Source organism: Ranitomeya imitator, chromosome 6, assembly GCF_032444005.1.
Source record: "Ranitomeya imitator isolate aRanImi1 chromosome 6, aRanImi1.pri, whole genome shotgun sequence".
NCBI lineage: Eukaryota > Metazoa > Chordata > Amphibia > Anura > Dendrobatidae > Ranitomeya > Ranitomeya imitator.
Window position 1 is genome coordinate 60901400 of NC_091287.1, and position 21012 is coordinate 60922411.

The 21012-nt window shown below is 41.4% G+C and overlaps 1 protein-coding gene across 1 annotated transcript in view; it reads left to right on the forward strand.

Moving 5' to 3' along the window:
- Positions 1-21012, forward strand: part of LARP4B (La ribonucleoprotein 4B) — a 101739-nt gene that overhangs the window by 72930 nt on the left and 7797 nt on the right. The window contains exons 4-15 of the mRNA XM_069729705.1: positions 255-402; positions 3423-3575; positions 8868-8949; positions 9726-9862; positions 10515-10618; positions 11471-11581; positions 15503-15556; positions 16220-16429; positions 16566-16672; positions 19505-19756; positions 19903-19948; positions 20566-20730. Of these exons, the coding sequence (XP_069585806.1) occupies positions 255-402; positions 3423-3575; positions 8868-8949; positions 9726-9862; positions 10515-10618; positions 11471-11581; positions 15503-15556; positions 16220-16429; positions 16566-16672; positions 19505-19756; positions 19903-19948; positions 20566-20730 (1569 nt within the window). The remainder of the gene's footprint in view (positions 1-254; positions 403-3422; positions 3576-8867; positions 8950-9725; positions 9863-10514; positions 10619-11470; positions 11582-15502; positions 15557-16219; positions 16430-16565; positions 16673-19504; positions 19757-19902; positions 19949-20565; positions 20731-21012) is intronic.

Sequence of the window (21012 nt, forward strand, 5' to 3'; positions counted from 1 at the left end):
AAGGACATGTGGACCTAAGGGAGTTTTAAATATGACAAACGTATTTTTTCTGAGTGATGTTCCCCGTGAGCATTGCTGGTTATATATCTTAGGCGTTATGCTGCAGTCTACATGCAGAAAACTCTGTATTTTGGGTTGTGGGTATCGTAAATTGTGTTTGCATCTATGGTAATTATTTTAGTCAATCTTTGCTTGAACTTTAGGTTTTAGTGCTTTTACAAACAGTCATATATTTTTTTTTTCTTGTATTGCAGGAATCAGCAAAGGTTTCTGAATTAAACCCCAATGCTAAAGTATGGGGGAATCACATGCTGCATGTGGAAGCGGGTGGAGCTGCTGACGGAACAGTTGGCCAATCCTGGGAAGAGCTGCCTGATGAACCTCCTGATTCCTCCAAAGAAGGTATGACCTTCCCCGACACAGGGAGCTAATCTGTGCAAAGTAGTGGCAGTGCTCTAATCTGTGCAAAGTAGTGGCAGTGCTCTTCATTCTAGAATTAGACGTTTGGGATACCCAGCCTGATCACATAAACGATCACATGAACTGACCTATTGGGCACATAGGAGGCTGTGGGGACAGGTATTCCGATCCAAGCACATCTGTGAAACCAGCTTAATTGTTACCTCCAAAAAGCACACGGTTGACTTTTTATCTTTCAGGATTATTCCGATTTTCCTACTATCATACAATCTGTTCACAGAGAGAGAACATTAAAGCCATCTAGAAGTATATAATCTGTTTTCAACAGCAGAAAAAAAAGGCAGCAACACTTACCTGCCCAGATCTTGGTACAAATGCACTGCAGGGTGCAGCCAGCCCATAAAGCAAGATGTTAGCAACACAGGTGCAAAATACCAGATCAACAGCCACTCTCCACATACCCACTCCCGGAGGGGGTGACTGCCCAGTATGCAATTGCACAATAAAGGCCCACATAGGGCGTTGTTCACACAATGGTACTGCATAGTGTCTGGTTCACAGCCTATTAGTCACGCCCCTACTTTTCGATTAGGCGGGCTGGCCAGTACACTCTCAATGCATCCCAGTGCGAACACCCCTCATGCGAGACCGAACGTGTTTGGGCTTGGCTGCATCCCGAAAAATAGTGCAAAAATATACAAAAATAGTGAAGCATTGGTTGGTATTTTGGCCAAAATACGCAAGCTCGTAACCCACGCCAAGGGTCCCCATGCTTACGAGTCCTACACTAAACTAAATAGCAAAGCCACTAGAGACTCAAGGTCTACAAAAATTCAATTTTCAACAGCAGAAAAAAAAGGCCCAAACACGTTCGGTCTCGCATGAGGGGTGTTCGCACTGGGATGCATTGAGAGTGTACTGGCCAGCCCGCCTAATCGAAAAGTAGGGGCGTGACTAGTAGGCTGTGAACCAGACACTATGCAGTACCATTGTGTGAACAACGCCCTATGTGGGCCTTTATTGTGCAATTGCGTACTGGGCAGTCACTCCCTCCAGGAGTGGGTATGTGGAGAGTGGCTGTTGATCTGGTATTTTGCACCTGTGTTGGTAACATCTTGCTTTATGGGCTGGCTGCACCCTGCAGTGCATTTGTTCCAAGATCTGGGCAGGTAAGTGTTGCTGCCATTTTTTTTCTGCTGTTGAAAATTGAATTTTTGTAGACCTTGAGTCTCTAGTGGCTTTGCTATTTAGGTAAGTATATAATCTGCCATAACCATCGCTTCAGGCCTACGTCTTCCGATCCTATAGTCAGCTTGTTCTACTCCCCTCTCATCTGCTTCCCCAATCCCATTACATTGTAAGATCATTTAGGCAGGGCCCTGTCTGCTATTGTTAGGGTAAACTATTATGCCTGTCTGCATTCAGGTTTTTTTTTTTTTTTCTTCTAAAAATATACATGCATATGTTAAATTTAGATTTCCACATCGGCAGCACGTCGTGTATGTTGTAATTTTTATTTGTTTTTGTGGATCACTGGGGGTCTCAAAATCCAAGCGCACTAGTGATAAGTCAGTGTGCAGTTTTACACACACACGCACACGCACGCGCGCACACACACGCACGTTGTACAGTAACGTATTTCTCCCCCTTCACTCTCCCATTAACATGTCATGCCAGATTTTTGTGTAAAAATATTTTTACCTAGAGTAATTAATTATTTCAGAAATTTTTCCACCTTGAGGTCACCCAGAATCTGTACAGATTTATTAAACAAGCTGAAATCATTGAGAAGGGGGGGAATAAAAATAAAGCTAAAATAATGGCTTTTTAGAAGTGTGAACACCCTCTTATGATTTGAGGATGTGGTTGTGTTCCGAATTAGCCAATCGGATTTGCTTATGTTACGTGGTAATCAATAAACCGCTGCCATCACTTACACTGACTGTGATTAACCACTTATAAACTTAAGCTGTTCTAGGAGGATTATCTTGACATTTTGTAGCTTCACCTAATATCAAAAACCATGGTCTGTAAATGGCTTACAACACAGCAAAGGGATCTCATTGTTGAATGTTATCGGTAAGGAGAAGGCTATTTTTCCAGTGCATTAGATTTACAATGGAGCATTGTGAAGGTGGTCATCAATAAGGGGCTTAAATTTGGCACAACTGTGACATTACCTAGAACCATCTGTGCCTCAAAAATCACTGAAAAAAACAAGAAGAAAATTGTTCCAGCAGCTTGCAAAGAAACCAACTGCAACATTAATGGAGCTCCAGAAATTTTTAAAGTACAGATTGTGTACTGCATGTGTAATCAAACTCTTAATTTCTTCATATTTCTGGCTTGTAGGATAGGGTGATAGACTGAAGCCTTTTCTTACAAAGAATATCCTCTAAGCCCCTCCGTGTTTTACCAAAACCTTCATCAAGCCTGCCAAAAACATGTGGGAAAACAGATTCTGATCTGATGAGACCAAGATTAAACTTTTTTTTGGACATAATGCCAAAAGTTATGTTTGACACACAGCCAAAACTGCACATCACCAAAAGAACACCACACATAGTGAGGCATAGTGGAGTCAGCATTATGCGTTGGGGCGGTTTTTCTGCAGCTGTATCTGGGGCATTAGTCGTTGTCGAGGGAATTATGAACAGTTCAAAGTATCAGTCAATTTTTCCAAAACCTTCAGGCCTTTGCTCAAAATCTGAAGATATAGTAATTTCACCTTTCAGCACAACAACTCCTCTAAGGATTACCTCCAAATCAACAAAATAATGGCTTCCCAAGAAGATCAAAGTTTTGTAATGGCCCAAACCTGAATTCAAATGAAAATCTTTGGCCATACACAGGAGATTAACAGGAGACTGAATGTTGTCAAAAATTCAAAGGGTACTTGAACAAAGTATTAGTTTATGTGCATATTTATTCAAACACTTATTTTTCAGTTATTTTTCCACCCATAAATTCTCGATGATGATTTTTATTTTTGCCTTTCTTAGTGCTGGAAAACAATGGTGATGAGCAGAAAGAACATAATGCTGTGCTAACGCAAGACCAGTCTCCATCTGTTTCTGTCTCAGACCAAACAGATATGACTACGATATCTCTGGGAAACTCAGAATATGAATCTATGCATGAAACCACCCATTCAGGTACGTTACACATGCGGAATAATAGGTTATGAACATTATTAAAGTTTGAATTGGTTAAAGGGGTATTGACATGGATTGCCATAAATGTCTGATAGATGCAGTTCCCACCTCTAAAAACTTGAACCGCTGTCTTTTATTCTAAAAGTATGTTGCTTTGGAAACTTTTGCCAAGTATAAAACTCTTGGAACCAAATTTAAAAAAAATTTTGTTTCCAAAATGAAACATTGCGTGTAAAGTTATGGCTCTGGGCCGACAGGCTACGGCCTGTCTACGAGGCTCTGGGCCGACATACTTCGGCCAGTCTACGAGGCTCTGGGCCGACAGGCTTCGGCCTGTCTACGAGGCTCTGGGCCGACAGGCTTCGGCCTGTCTACGAGGCTCTGGGCCGACAGGCTTCGGCCTGTCTACGAGGCTCTGGGCCGACAGGCTTCGGCCTGTCTACGAGGCTCTGGGCCGACAGGCTTCGGCCTGTCTACGAGGCTCTGGGCCGGGCGGTCTCGGCCTGTCTACGAGGCTCTGGGCCGACCGGTCTCTGCCTGATCACGAGGCTCTGGGCGGCCTCGGCCTGTCTACGACACTCTGGGCCGACCGGTCTGGGCCGCACACTGTAAGCACGAAGATGTATGTGTAATTGCTAAATAATACTTATAAAATAAAACTTGTGTGTGTGCCTACCAGCCACAGTAAGGTGACCTTTCTCTGCAGGGACCTAACCATTTCTATTTGATGTATTCCTCTTGGGCCAAAAGCCTAGATATGTAAATGGCATGTTGGATCCAGGACTAATATTAAAAGCAGCCTTAGACTGATGGGTGGAGCTCAGACAACTAAGGCTATGTGCACTCTACGTTTTTTTTATTTTGTTTTGTTTTTCCGCCGTGCTTGCTCCGGAACCCATCATAAAAAAAAAAAAAGTTTAATGAAAATGCTAAAAAGAATGAACAAGTGCGCTGCGATTTAAAAACTACTTGCTACACATATTACTATAGCAAGAGATGTCATAAAATCAATAAAGTTTATTGAATAATTCATTTAAAATTAATACATAGTACCATGTGCAAATTTTCAAAGAGAACAAGACAAAGACCATGTACAGTGAAGATGTCATACATAGCTGAAATATTTAACATATAGCATTGGAAACCCTAAGTAATGAATCTACCCCATGTGAGATTCCCAAAGACATCCTATAAGGTAATTGTATATATATAGTACCTGGACGATGAGACTCATAACATGCAGGGCACTAATAAAGGTATGAAACAGGTTCAATGCTTACCCATAATGGTGTATCACTGCACCGGAACGCCCCGACGCGCGTTTCGCCCACGTGCTTTATCAAGGGGAGTGTGTTACTTACCCCCGCTCTGCCTCCTTAAATACCCCCCAAGAGATAAAGTCAGCCAGTAAGATGTCTCGCATGCGAAGACGCCCCGCCATGCCCTCACGTGCATCGGGTCCGGCGTTCATCTCCGGTACGCGCTGAAGGAAATCCCTCATTGACGTCATATAACGCGACCGGAGATTCATAATAGCCTTAGCCGATGCAAAGGCAGGGCGACGAGCGAGTGCGCATGCGCATACCAGCGCCATTTTAAAGAAGTCCCGAGGAGGGAGCCATATTGTTATGTCCCATAGTGTGAAATGAAGGAAAAGGAAAAAGAAAAAGAAAAAGGAAGAAGAAAAAGGAGGAAAAAGAGATGGTAGGAAGGTGCGCATGCGCACATGTCAGCAACCTTAAAAAGTCCGCCCAAATGAATACCCGCGCAAACCCTAAAATACCATATACAAAGTGCAGCCGGAAATTCATAATAGCCTTAATCAAATAAGTACCAGCCCAAGTCCTAAGATACCATATACAAAATGTAGCCGAAAATTCATAATAGTCTTAGTCGATGCAAAGACCGGGCGACAAGCAAGTGCGCATGCGCATACCAGCGCCATTTTAAAGAAGTCCTGAGGAGGGAGCCATATTGTTATGTCCCATAGTAATGGAAAGGGAAAGAAGAAATAAATGGTAAAAAGGTGCACATGCGCACATATCAATGATCTTAAAAAATCTACCCAAGTAAGTACCAGCGCAAGCAGATAAAATACCATATATAAAGTGCCAATTGGTCTTTCTCCCCAAAATATCCTATAGTGCGCCCCAAAGTAATGCGTACATGTACATGATTCTTAACGAGTCAAATGACCCTATACCAACACCATATATACAGAAATATATGGAAAAATATAATAAATGTTATGCGTCCCGAACCTAGCCTCACAATGTAATATATAATAGACGGAATTATTCTTATCATTTATACAGGACAAAAGAATAATCCAATACCGCACACATAAAATAATCTCATACACTACCAATATATGCTATGTATGCATGTGACCCACAAATATAAACTCCAAATGTATATTGAGTGCCCATCTTTTTTCTTCTTTTTCCTTATTTCCTCTTTGCTTCCACATCATGGGTACTCAATGCTTCTCCTTCCTTGCTCCTTTCCCTCATTCTCCTCTTGTCCATCCCATCACTCCCTTCTCTTAAAAATGTCCATATAACAAAAAACTCCCATACTCAATGAATAAACACAAAAGGAGACTAGGATACAGTAGAGGAATCGGGAAAATTCTTCTTTAACTAAAGGTAGCTCAATGGCTACCATACTTGATGGATCTTCTGATGTTGATACAGAGGGAAAAAGGTGAGGAGGCAAAATTCGGAAGAAAATTCTTCTTTGAATGGAGACAAATCGCCAATGTCCCATTCATAAGGTGACCATGATCCTACTATTAAGATAAAAACAAACAAAGAAGAAGTAATTAAAAACACACAAAAAACACCAAATAAAAAACAGGGATTACAGAAATGATGCAAAGCTAACATTCTCGTTCAATCCGTCTGGGGACATAGTACCTAATTCAATGATCCATTTGGATTCGGTCTGAGCCAGGGTCTGTTTCACATTACCTCCCCTGATGCCACAATGGACCCTATCAATGTTTGTTTGTTTTTATCTTAATAGTAGGATCATGGTCACCTTATGAATGGGACATTGGCGATTTGTCTCCATTCAAAGAAGAATTTTCTTCCGAATTTTGCCTCCTCACCTTTTTCCCTCTGTATCGACATCAGAAGATCCATCAAGTATGGTAGCCATTGAGCTACCTTTAGTTAAAGAAGAATTTTCCCGATTCCTCTACTGTATCCTAGTCTCCTTTTGTGTTTATTCATTGAGTATGGGAGTTTTTTGTTATATGGACATTTTTAAGAGAAGGGAGTGATGGGATGGACAAGAGGAGAATGAGGGAAAGGAGCAAGGAAGGAGAAGCATTGAGTACCCATGATGTGGAAGCAAAGAGGAAATAAGGAAAAAGAAGAAAAAAGATGGGCACTCAATATACATTTGGAGTTTATATTTGTGGGTCACATGCATACATAGCATATATTGGTAGTGTATGAGATTATTTTATGTGTGCGGTATTGGATTATTCTTTTGTCCTGTATAAATGATAAGAATAATTCCGTCTATTATATATTACATTGTGAGGCTAGGTTCGGGACGCATAACATTTATTATATTTTTCCATATATTTCTGTATATATGGTGTTGGTATAGGGTCATTTGACTCGTTAAGAATCATGTACATGTACGCATTACTTTGGGGCGCACTATAGGATATTTTGGGGAGAAAGACCAATTGGCACTTTGTATATGGTATTTTATCTGCTTGCGCTGGTACTTACTTGGGTAGATTTTTTAAGATCATTGATATGTGCGCATGTGCACCTTTTTACCATTTATTTCTTCTTTCCCTTTCCATTACTATGGGACATAACAATATGGCTCCCTCCTCAGGACTTCTTTAAAATGGCGCTGGTATGCGCATGCGCACTTGCTTGTCGCCCGGTCTTTGCATCGACTAAGACTATTATGAATTTTCGGCTACATTTTGTATATGGTATCTTAGGACTTGGGCTGGTACTTATTTGATTAAGGCTATTATGAATTTCCGGCTGCACTTTGTATATGGTATTTTAGGGTTTGCGCGGGTATTCATTTGGGCGGACTTTTTAAGGTTGCTGACATGTGCGCATGCGCACCTTCCTACCATCTCTTTTTCCTCCTTTTTCTTCTTCCTTTTTCTTTTTCTTTTTCCTTTTCCTTCATTTCACACTATGGGACATAACAATATGGCTCCCTCCTCGGGACTTCTTTAAAATGGCGCTGGTATGCGCATGCGCACTCGCTCGTCGCCCTGCCTTTGCATCGGCTAAGGCTATTATGAATCTCCGGTCGCGTTATATGACGTCAATGAGGGATTTCCTTCAGCGCGTACCGGAGATGAACGCCGGACCCGATGCACGTGAGGGCATGGCGGGGCGTCTTCGCATGCGAGACATCTTACTGGCTGACTTTATCTCTTGGGGGGTATTTAAGGAGGCAGAGCGGGGGTAAGTAACACACTCCCCTTGATAAAGCACGTGGGCGAAACGCGCGTCGGGGCGTTCCGGTGCAGTGATACACCATTATGGGTAAGCATTGAACCTGTTTCATACCTTTATTAGTGCCCTGCATGTTATGAGTCTCATCGTCCAGGTACTATATATATACAATTACCTTATAGGATGTCTTTGGGAATCTCACATGGGGTAGATTCATTACTTAGGGTTTCCAATGCTATATGTTAAATATTTCAGCTATGTATGACATCTTCACTGTACATGGTCTTTGTCTTGTTCTCTTTGAAAATTTGCACATGGTACTATGTATTAATTTTAAATGAATTATTCAATAAACTTTATTGATTTTATGACATCTCTTGCTATAGTGGTCTGTGGGTATTTTATACTCATTTTTTGGTAGCTATATATATTTGTCCACTATTATTTATACGGTTGGATATTAGCAATGGAGAAGCAATTATGAGAATGCTGCTGGCCGAGATTGTGTATATCTGTTTTTTGTATCTGTATCTTGCTACACATATTGTCCAGGCTTTTTAAGCGTCTTTTAACTAAAGCCGCAGATGACAGCAAGCAAAACACCAAAATAGACTCTTAAGGAAAAAACATGTAACCTAAGAGAGCAGTCATCACCTACAAAATATATACTGTAAAGAACTTAAAAAATTTGAGGAGCAGTCCCTAAGTAGGGTCTCTGCGCCTACCTACATTGTGCTACTCTCGGATTATATAGCATTGATTATAAGTATTTAGCTTCTCATTATCGAATTGAACCATTTCAATGTAAAAATTTTAACATTCTTTATTATTTAAATCTTTTTAGGGGCAGTTGATTTACCACAGCCAGAAGGTCAAGAAGACCTCCGAGATGTGCTTAAGAAAACACTGGAATTTTGCTTATCTCGGTGCGTTCACTTTGTAGTAACAGGATTGTCTTGAACTGATATGCGACGTTGTGCCTGACAATAATTGTACTATGAGAATTATATGTGGTTACATCACAGGTGGTAGAATTAAAAAAAAAAAAAATAAGTCCAAATTTTCTCAACTATCTGTTGGCCAAGAAGTTTGTGATTAGCTTTCCTCTCTGATAGATATTCTCATTGCAATCAGACAGGTTCCCTGACTCGATTGCGTATATACCGTGCATCTTTGCTAAAATGTCTTTTTTGTAATTTTATGGAAGGTTTTAGCCCATTATACCTTCCATTGCTATCTCTCAGGGTCGCGGTTTTCATAGCTTAATTACACTAACTGTAGAGAATCCTATCCTATATATTCATGTCTGAATTGCCATTTCCTCCACAAATAATGTCCTATATAGTTTAGATTACACTAATCATTTCACTATAGCAAAATGTATATCTAAACAGTGAGGGTTTAACGCCAAGATCACCCATCAATCAACTTTTACCAGATCTCTCTTCCCCCGTTTTTACACCGGTAACACACTAGCTTCCAACACTCTCTAGCGTCCAGTTGAGGAATTAAATAGTGTTTTATGTAAATTGCCTTTTTTCCCGTCTCCCATGACAGCACACCTGAGAGGGGATCCGCCCAGTCGTGCTGTCATGGGCTCCGGAAAAACCGGCTACCAGTAAGTAACCATGGTGTTTTTGCTTTTGTTTTGTGTATTCTATTTATGGTATTTTTCTTGAAAAATCCTATGTTTGTTTTGCAGAGAGAATCTCGCTAGCGACATGTACCTTATATCACAAATGGACAGTGATCAATATGTGCCAATTTCGACGGTAGCAAATCTTGACCATGTCAAGAAGCTCAGCACTGACATGGATCTAATAGTCGATGTATTGAGATGTAAGTATTGGATTTAGGGTTTGCTTGTTATTTAATCTGCTGGTCATGCAAGATCCACATCACGAAGGTTATCCCAAAAAGTTGGGAAATCTGTCAGCAACGCTCCACAGTCTCTGGTGATGCCGCTAGAACATGTGAAAAATAGTTGTCCTGTTAATGAGGCTTCATAATGGCTGTTCTAATTTTAGTTATTCTTTAAAAAAAAAAAAGTACCTTTTTATCAAAATTACATAAGATCATTACGCAAGTCTTTTGCTTTGACGCTATGTGTTTTTATCTTTAATCTATTTCTTAGGAAATTAGTAATGATGAGCGAGTATACTCGTGGCTCGGGTTTTCCCGAGCACACTCGGGTGGTCTCCGAGTATTTTTGTTTTTGTTGACGCAGCTGCGTGATTTACAGCTGCTAGCCAGCCTGAGTACATGTGGGGGTTGCCTGGTTGCTAGGGAATCCCCACATGTATTTTAGCTGTCTAGCAGTTGCAAATCATGCAGTTGCGGAGGCGAAATCTCTGAGCACTGACAAATACTCTGAGACTATCGGAGCATGCTCGGGCAAACCCGAGCAGCAAGTATACTCGTTTATCACTAGAAATTAGACAATTGGTTTCTAATATCCATGTATTTGAGCTCCAGTACCTTTTCATTTCAGCTTTGCCTTTAGTCCAAGTGGATGAGAGAGGAGAAAAAGTTCGACCGAATCAGAATCGTTGCATTGTTATATTGCGTGAAGTTCCTGAATCTACTCCAATAGAGGTAAGAACGGATAACCTGTTTTTCCTGCCCTGAGACGTAGTGTAGTCTCTCATTCATTAAAAAAATAAGTGCCAAATGTGACACTAGTCACTACTCACCGACAGACCGTGGGGCAGAGAAGTCAAATGTTCCAGGGTCAGTACCATGAGAGCACTTAGAAAACGAACAAGTAGAAAACCAAGGGAAAGGATGGCATAAGGCAGGTCATGGTCCATGGTCAAAATACCATGAAATAGCTGATAAAGGTAAAAGGAGAAGACAAAGGGATAGTAAGAACACGGGCGAAGGGTCAGGCAGCTGAGAACTAAGAACAACAGAATCTGGCAAACACCAAGAAGCACATACTGAGTGACTTCAGACTTATTGATTAACACTGGACAACCCCTTTTAGGTTCTGATCAGTTTGAAGTCTGGGAACTTTTCTGATAGTGGAAACGGGGGGGCTTATGTTCTCCCTCCATTCAGTGGAGCACCGGTCTCGCATTCTCATAGCCAACCCCATGTCTAAGGGACTGACGCTGTCTAGAGCAGGTCTTGGATATCTACAGCAGACCTATAGGGACTGATTGCTGTAAATAACAACAAAACCCTGCAGCCGCCACATGTGAGCGCAGCCGTACCCTGCTTCAAGGTTAACAATAGGCTTATAACCTAACTACAGAGTCGGTCTCTGAAAACATGCCCCAAATAAAGCAGGTCTTGACTGGCTGTGCCAGCCCCTATATTTTAATTCTCAGCACCCAGACCCCCTTGATGGCTCTGAAAATACAATTCCTGTTCAATGGTTCTTGTGTAGGTTTATTGTTTTAATGGTAGGTTATTTTTTCTCACTTTACTGATCTCTCTTTTTAGGAGGTAGAAGCCCTATTCAAGGGAGAGAACTTGCCGAAGTTTATCAATTGTGAATTTGCTTATAATGACAATTGGTTTATCACATTTGAGTCAGAAGCGGACGCACAACAGGTAATTGGTCATTTCTCCGCCTTGGGAGTCTTATACCATTTCATAATTTTTTCTGTATATAGTGGTGTTTTAACACATTAAAACGATCATTCTGAACATTGGTCTTCGGGAGCACACCGCTCCTCTGCCTCCTGGCTCTGCTGTCCCATCTGTTCTCTGATAGTGAATGCAAATCTTAGGGGGCAGTGAAGCACTTCTAAACACTGTTGGTAACAACTTGTATATGTTGCTCTCTCTGGCTAGGAGACCGGCCGCCACTGAGCAACTGCAGGGGTGGCTGGTAACCTAGCATTGAGCAGTAAACAACTACATTAAACATCCCTCTGCTCTTGAGAACTGAGTAAAAGTAATTTTTAACGTTGCATCTTTTTACAAGCCGTTTGCAAGTTTAATTACTTTCATGATCAGTGTTGTCATCGGTAATCCAAACGTCTGATTCCTCAATTTCCATGACTCCGACGCCACAGCACTGGTTACTACTGAGCATGTACGTAAAGTGCAGCACAGATTCATCTCAACTCTGACCCCACAGCACTGGTCACTACTGAGCATGTACGTAAAGTGCAGCACAGATTCATCTCAACTAAAAGCCGAGATCCTTAGATCAGCAACAGTACAGACATTTATAGGACATTTCATAACTTTACCAAATTCTTATGAAAACATTTACAGCACATCCTGCATTGTACTACTGTACCCAGTTTATTATATATTTTAGGAGTCTGTCCATTTTATACCGACTCCACCAAAATGGACACCGACTCCACAGTCCTGATCATGATGAGAATGACCTTTTTAAAATACCTTTCTTATTTTAACACAATTTGTGTATAGTAAACTGTGTCCACAACTCACATCTACATCCCCTTTTTAAATGGTCATTGTCCTTTCCAACAAATTTTCATCAAGCAACTTTGTAATGTATAATAATGAAAGTTGCCACTTTCTCCACTCATCAGCCACATCTCCTCACCCCCTTACCACCTGAACTTCTCATTCATTAAAAACGTCTGTGTTTCTCCTGTTTCTGAGCATGTGTTGCCAGGAGAGCAGAAGTCCCTCATGTTTCACTGTGTAGGAGACATCTTAGCCGCGAATCTCCACCCACCAGCTCAGAAAGAACTGAAAATAATAGAGCCTGTAGTGCTGTGGCGAAAAATACAGGGTATCTGTCATATAATGGGCCACAGATGGTGGTATTCCTCATGTACACACTCATGACCGCTTATTCTGAAGCCGCCTGAAATGATTGGTACGATTTACACCACTTTGAGATGGGCTGAAAGGCATCAAATTTACTAAGTGGTGCACCATGTGAGTATGGAGTACTGCATTACATAGTAGCTGAATATCCGTCTAGGATGAAAATGCCTCATCTATATACGTATGTGTATACGTATGTATGCTTTGTTATTACTGTGTAATGTATAGACAATAATGTACAGTGCCTACAAGTCGTATTCAACCCCCTGCAGATTTAGCAGGTTTACACATTTGGAATTAACTTGGCATTGTGACATTTGGACTGTAGATCAGCCTGGAAGTGTGAAATGCACTGCAGCAAAAAAGAATGTTATTTCTTTGTTTATTTTTTTTTTAAATTGGGATAAGTTTTTTCAGAGGGTCATTTATTATTCAACCCCTCAACCCACCAGAATTCTGTTTGGTTCCCCTAAAGCAGGGGTCCCCAACCTGTAGCTCGGGAGCCACATGTGGCTCGCGGTCCCATGAATTATGGCTCGTGGCTGTCTGCTGGCTTGGTGCATTAGCTCCAGATTTAGTAAACTGGTATGAAGAGCACATCTCAAAATGGTGAACTTTGTGTGTAGATTTGGGTACATTTCTACTGGTCTTGGGCGTTGAGAGATAATTTAAGTATGGTATGCTGGAGACAGGATGATACTACTGGTCAGAGGAGGTACTTGAAGATGGATGTGACTATGTTGCGAGTGCATGACGGGAGAATGCTGAATGTGGTGGGGTGTGGTGGGAACCCCTGGATCTTGGTAGTCTGCTTTGGGGTGATTTGTGTGGAAAAGCTTTGGTTTTCATTACACCCTTACTGGGGGCTTTGGTTGCCACTACTGTAAGGGGCAGTAGCTGGATGTGGCTCGTGACCCTCTTGCACAGCTGAATGTGGGTCTCAAGGTCAAAAAGGTTGGGGACCACTGCCCTAAAGTATTAAGAAGTAGTTCAGGCACAAAGAACAATGAGCTTCACATGTTTGGATTAATTATCTCTTTTTCCAGCCTTTTCTGACTATTTAAGACCCTCCCCAAACTTGTGAATAGCACTCAAACATGGTCAACATGGGAAAGACAAAGGAGCATTCCAAGGCCATCAGAGACAAGATCGTGGAGGGTCACAAGGCTGGCAAGGGGTACAAAACCCTTTCCAAGGAGTTGGGCCTACCTGTCTCCTGTTGGGAGCATCATCCGGAAGTGGAAGGCTTATGGAACTACTGTTAGCCTTCCACGGCCTGGACATCCTTTGAAAGTTTCCTCCCGTGCCGAGGCCAGGCTTGTCTGAAGAGTCAAGGCTAGCCCAAGGACAACAAGGAAGGAGCTCCGGGAAGATCTCATGGCAGTGGGGACATTGGTTTCAGTCAATACCATAAGTAACGTACTCCACCACAATGGTCTCCGTTCCAGATGAGCCCGTAAGGTACCTTTACTTTCAAAGCGTCATGTCAAGGCTCGTCTACAGTTTGCTCATGATCACTTGGAGGACTCTGAGACTGACTGGTTCAAGGTTCTCTGGTCTGATGAGACCAAGATCGAGATCTTTGGTGCCAACCACACACGTGACGTTTGGAGACTGGATGGCACTGCATACGACCCCAAGAATACCATCCCTACAGTCAAGCATGGTGGTGGCAGCATCATGCTGTGGGGCTGTTTCTCAGCCAAGGGGCCTGGCCATCTGGTCCGCATCCATGGGAAGATGGATAGCACGGCCTACCTGGAGATTTTGGCCAAGAACCTCTGCTCCTCCATCAAGGATCTTAAGATGGGTCGTCATTTCATCTTCCAACAAGACAACGACCCAAAGCACACAGCCAAGAAAACCAAGGCCTGGTTCAAGAGGCAAAACATCAAGGTGTTGCAGTGGCCTAGTCAGTCTCCTGACCTTAACCCAATTGAAAACTTGTGGATGGAACTCAAGATTAAAGTCCACATGAGACACCCAAAGAACCTAGATAACTTGGAGAAGATCTGCATGGAGGAGTGGGCCAAGATAACTCCAGAGACCTGTGCCGGCCTGATCAGGTCTTATAAAAGACGATTATTAGCTGTAATTGCAAACAAAGGTTATTCCACAAAATATTAAACCTAGGGGTTGAATAATAATTGACCCACACTTTTATGTTTAAAATTTATAAAAATTTAACTGAGCCACAAAACTTTTTGGTTTGTAAGATTTATGCATCTGTTAATAAATCCTGCTCTTGTTTGAAGTTTGAAGGCTCTAACTTATTTGCATCTTATTAAACCTGCTAAATCTGCAGAGGGTTGAATACTACTTGTAGGCACTGCATGTCTAATGTATGTATAACATAGAGATCATTTATTTTTCTTCTTGACTCCTCATGATTCTTCATGCTTCATCAGCTATCTGGTTTTATTGGGCTAATTAATTTGCCGCAGTTCACATTTGCTTCTGTACGATAATGGGCAAATTGCTTTTAATAACCAAATTCTACAATCGTGAAACCATTCACAAATAATTTGCCAATCTCTTCATATAGATTAAGTAATCAGAGGGGCTGACAAACTTCCAATATTTTTGGAGGTTTTTTTTCCTCCAAAGTTGAGTATGCTTTGCATCATTTATCTAGTTATCGGCATCCCTTGCTTATATCCTGATCAAATTATGTTATAAAAAAAAAAAAGAAATGTTTATTTTCTGTCTGTTTTTCAGGCTTACAGGTACCTAAGAGAAGAAGTGAAGATGTTCCAAGGAAAGCCAATTAAGGTTAGATGATAAGAGTTCTTCAAAGCTGTTGTCCAAGATGAGAAAAATATGGCTTCTTTCTTCTCAACACAGTGCCACCCCTCTTCATAGGTTTTCTGTGGAATTGCAGCCTAGCACCATTCTTTTCAGTGCTGCTTTCAGGGCTGTGGAGTCGGTAAGCCAAACCTCTGACTCCTCAATTTCCATGATACCGACTCAAACTCCACCAAAATGGGCTCCGACTCCACAGCCCTTCCTGCTGTAACATGCAAATGCTGCAGACCGGTTGGGCTCAGATTTATGTGGAAAGAAAGCAGCCATGTTTTTCGCCCCATGGACAACCTTTTCTGGAAGGGTTGTCCGGTCACAGATATTGATGGCCATTCACATTGCTAAGATGTTATACGCTCTGGAATAGGAGCTGTTCTGCAGTATCCAGCAGTGACCGCTACACATGAATGGAGCTGGGCAGTGCAATCCTTTCTGTGTGTTTCCATTTGGCCACCGCTTATAACAGCTGATCAGTTGGGGTGCCAGGTGTCTGACCCCCACTGGTTTGATATTGATGACCTATCCTGCAGGATAAATCATCAGTAGCTCGTGACTGGGCAACCCCTTTTATAAAGTGTATATTTCTCATACATGTATAATCCTTGACTGATCTGACACTTGTCTGTTATTCAGGCAAGAATAAAGGCAAAGGCAATCGCGATAAACACCTTTTTGCCAAAGAACGGTTACCGACCTCTGGACATGAACCTTTACACGCAGCAGCGCTATACGACGTCTTTTTACTTACCTCCGGTGTATAGTCCGCAGCAGCAGTTCCCACTCTACAGCCTCATCACTCCGCCGAGCTGGTCTACTGCACACAGCTACCTGGACCCTTCTTTGGTAGGTTCCTTTTTTTTTTTCGTCTCTTCCTCAACTTCTGTTAATGCATTTTGCAATTTATAGGCCTACAGTAAGATCTTTAAATCACACTACAAATTAATGGTCTTCCCTTATTTAATTTTATTTTTGTCTTTAGGTGACACCTTTTCCTAATACTGGATTCATTAATGGGTTTACATCTCCAACTTTCAAGCCAACAGCATCACCTTTGGCATCTCTTCGACCTTACACACCTAGGAACAGGCAAGTGAAATGGATTTCTTGCTAAAATGTGAAGTCTTGATGTACACGGACCTAACTCATGGTGTACTGAGATATCTGGAGCACTATTATAAAGTAGATGCCTGTTTTTAACATTTTTAACTAAAATCACCCGCAGTAATAAAAAGGGTATAATTTGAGACCCTTGAATTTTTTTTCCTTTTTTTTTTTATTATTTTAAAGCTCTGATTTCTTTGAGTGTCATTTTCAATCGAGGTATCGCTATTGACTGAGGACCGCAGTGGATTTGTTCGTCTCCTAGATCTTGAAACCACAACAACAGTATTAAAGTGGACCTGTCACCTGGTCAAAAATGGACACTTTTTGCTGTCATTTAGTTTTTTTGTTTTTTTTTATTACCGTAATTTATTTTTTTATCCGTTGTACAGTTTGACTTTTTTTTCTTTAGTGTAAATTTTTTATTACTCACAGCAGCTTAAAGACTCGCCGCTAGAGAATCCGGTCAGCCATGGCCCCTTTTCAAGACCATAGAGCTTGGCACTAAATAAAAAGGCCCATATCTCTGGAACCATGTGGCAGACCATCGGATTACTCTGCAACCGTGGAAATAAATTGTCCACATTTGACCTGGTGACAAGTCGTCTTTTAAACTTAGAGGGATTCTCTGCAACTTATTCATTGTTGACTTCTCCTTAGATTATGTCCTCAATATCTGATCAATAGGGGTCCAAACCCAATTTATACTTTAATAGGCCATGAGTTGCAGTACCAGAGAGCGGCCACTAGGTCGTTCACACAGTTGTGCAGTTCTGCCTCCCACTACTACTACTTTTTATACATTGATCACCTTGGTTATGTGTCGATCAGGGCAGACATATGGGAAGATTTATTCTATTTTAATATAGATAATTAGACGAGACATCCACCTACACTGCGGAATTTATCACAGCGATTTGTGTTTTTATAATAAATTTGATGCAGCTTGATAAAAGTAGTAGAAACGTTTCACTTTGTTATGGCACTTTTTGGCTGGTGCGTGTTACTCTAAAATATTATGTCCCCCCAAAAATTGGGCCACTTTTAAGAGTCTAGGCAATGAGCCGGAGTTGTCGGACCAAGAAGGTGCAAAAAGAGTGTAAATTTATCACAGAACATGATGTGGCCATTGTGCTGCTACATATTTATTATTATTATTATTTTTTTTTTTTTTTTTAAGTAAATCTCTTCCTCTCCCCCACCTCAATAGTTGTAAAACTGTCCCAATTCCCTGTACTACTATACTATATTTTCTATTAGGATTGCAGTAGTTGGTAAAAGTTCTGTTTGAGCTTTTTACAAGCTGGAAGGTAAAGTGAATAAGTTAAAATAATGGTTATCTGCTTCTATTCTGTGATTAACAATCGCTTCAGTGGACTTGTTTTTTATCAAATACAATTATAGTTACATTTAAAGGGGTATTCTCATCTCCAAGATCATATGCCATTATGTAGTAGGTATAGTACCGTAATAATATTCAAAAATACCTCAAATTAGAAATGTAGTATAGTTCTTCTGATTTGCTATGTCGCTTTCCCCATGTAGGTTCGCTTTCCCCATGTAGGTCATTGCAGTAGCTTGGGTATCCATGGTTACAACCACTCCTGTACTGTAGTGAGTTAGTTTTTATTGGTCGTAGCCATGGATGCCTAAGCTACTGCAATGCCCTACACAATGGGTAAACATAGCAAATCAGAAGAACTGTACATTTCTAATTGGGATTATTTTCTAATATTATTATTATTACACCTACTACATATTCGGTAGGGTCTTGGAGATGGGAATTCCACTTTAACTATCTTTCTGTGACCAGCTATTTCTTTGCACCGCTCTTCTTGCTCACTCCTGTGTACACATTTGTTTTGGTGTGATGAGACGAGGACGCTGATCATTTCTTCCAGATTGATACTTGGTGATTGTGAGACACGGACATACCCTGTAGGTGCTGGCAGGTACCTTGATGCTGCAGATATTTTGGAGCCGGCTTCATGTCACTAACAGCAGGACTGCAATCATTGCTGCTTGTACAGTTGCAGATGTCTTCTGTTAGAAATCGCTTTTCGCCACAATGAAACGGTCAATGGGTATTCTAGGAGTAAGGACGGTGGCATACAGTCATCTAATAGGGGACATTTTCATAGTGTATATACTCTGGACATGGAGGTCAAATGTGATGGAAACCCAACATAAACTGGATTGTCCAGATTAAAAAGAAACGCTGTCCTTGATGGAGCACAGGGCCGGATGTGGAGATGCCGAATTGGAGCCGGCAGTGATGTCTCAGAATTGGGGCATAAGTTGTGTAATTTAGCTCCTTTTTAATGTCTATATTTATAACCGGAAACCCCCTTTATCTTATGGTTGAATATTGCAGGCAGACTGTGTGAATGAGGAAATGAAAAAACATAAATATACTGGTTTGTGGCCATCTTCTTCCAGTACCCAAAGCTGCATCTTCATCAAGCCTATGGGATGTGTCCAACCCAGCATATGATAATGTCTTGCTTCTGACTAAGTATGAGTGTAATTGTTGGGTAGTTGAAGTTTTGTCCCCCTTTTTTTTTTTTTTTTTTCTTTTTTGAGGCGTCGCTTTAAAGCAGCAAGTGGAGAACGGACGAGCTGCTAGTCTATTGGTGTCAGTGAGCTGCTAGTCTGTTGGTGTCACCAGCGGTAACAATGGCAGATGATCATCATGTTAGATACAATACCTGTGATACTTGATGAGGATGGGCATATTGTGTACATAAATGCTGTGTGCTACAAGCCTCTCCTTTGTCTTCTCTTTACTTGCAACTTCTGTATTTAATAATTCTCTAGGAATCCTGGCAAGTCTCACCTTCGACATACAATACCTAGTACTGATAGGGGTACGGCACTTCTTGACGGTCCAACTATCTTCAACTTTACTACTGATAGATTAATCAATGGTGTGCGAGGGCCACCAGCACGACAGCCAGGACAGACTAGAACAAGAATGCCAAATACGGCAACTTTTGTCAAGAGGGATGTCGGTACTGGGCGAGTGGAGCCGACCACTATTGAAACCTCCCCTGGCCTTGGGAGGGGGAGGTGAGTTTGCGTGCGCTGAGACCGCAGATGTCGTATGCGTGTAACTTTAACTAGGAGCTGTCACGTTTGTAACGGATTTTGTATTAATTCTGTAGAAACTTCAATATAACTTCATTGATAAGAAGTTTCCTCTTTTTATTTCTTAGGAAAAATTCTTACGGATACAGAAAGAAAAGGGATGACAAGTTTGTGGTGAGTTGCTGCTTTGTACTTTTTGTAAGTTTCAGTTTATTTGAAGCATGTCGTATCAACATTGGGAGACGTGAGGAACTGCTTACCTTGTGTTGACTGCAACTTCACAGGCGGCATGTCCTGTGTTAGGTAATTGCTTACGTCAGCTGATGATGATACCTGGCAGGCGGCCATTGACGTAACGTTCGCAGCGCCTAGCAACAATTAATGCAGAACTGAAGGACCCTTTTAAATCAGATGATTGTGTATGTTTGTAGGGCGTAATGGGCAAGATTTTGTGACATAACCTATATGTTCCAAAATAAATTGAGATGAACAAAAGAATTTGAAGGACCCTGATACATCGGCCATGTTGGTAGCCCTTGGCTGCCAGACCTGAGCCCTGCGATCCACCTTCTACTTGCCGGCATTCCCGGCACCTCTTCTGTTGAGTTGACGTGGTGTTGCGCCACAACAATGATGTTGAGCCAGGCCTACTAATAGAGAGGTGCTGTGGATGCTGACACACATGTTCATAACAGGGTTCTGGTCATCCTTTGTAGTTTTGGCAAGGCAGAGTGTGTCTGAAACCTATGTACATAAGTAAATTTTGCCTTTTTTGTCCCATTTTCCTCCAGAGAGGTCAGACACAGTCGCCTCCACCCATTAAGCCTCCTTCTCCTAGCTTTGAATTAGGGCTGTCGAGTTTCCCTCCTTTACCCGGTGCTGCTGGCAACTTAAAGCCTGAAGACTTCTTTGAGAGCCGATTGTCTAATTTGGTAATAAGCACATCAAAAGATAAGGTAAAATTTGCTTCTGTGCTGGCAAAATGATTGGGATGTGCTTGGGTGATCTAAGGGTATATTCACACAGTTATTGAAATGCATCTGCTCCACAATCCAAATAAAAAATAATAATTACTTTTTGAACAGTTTTCCTATTTTTTTTTTTTTTTTTTTTTAATTATTATTAGAAAGCCACATTACTGTTCATATCACGACTTTCTTTGTGAGTGTTTTTTCCCGTGAGGTTTCAGAAACCTCTCCAAAACTTCACACTGTCAAGTCAGAAGCCTGCAAAAAAGT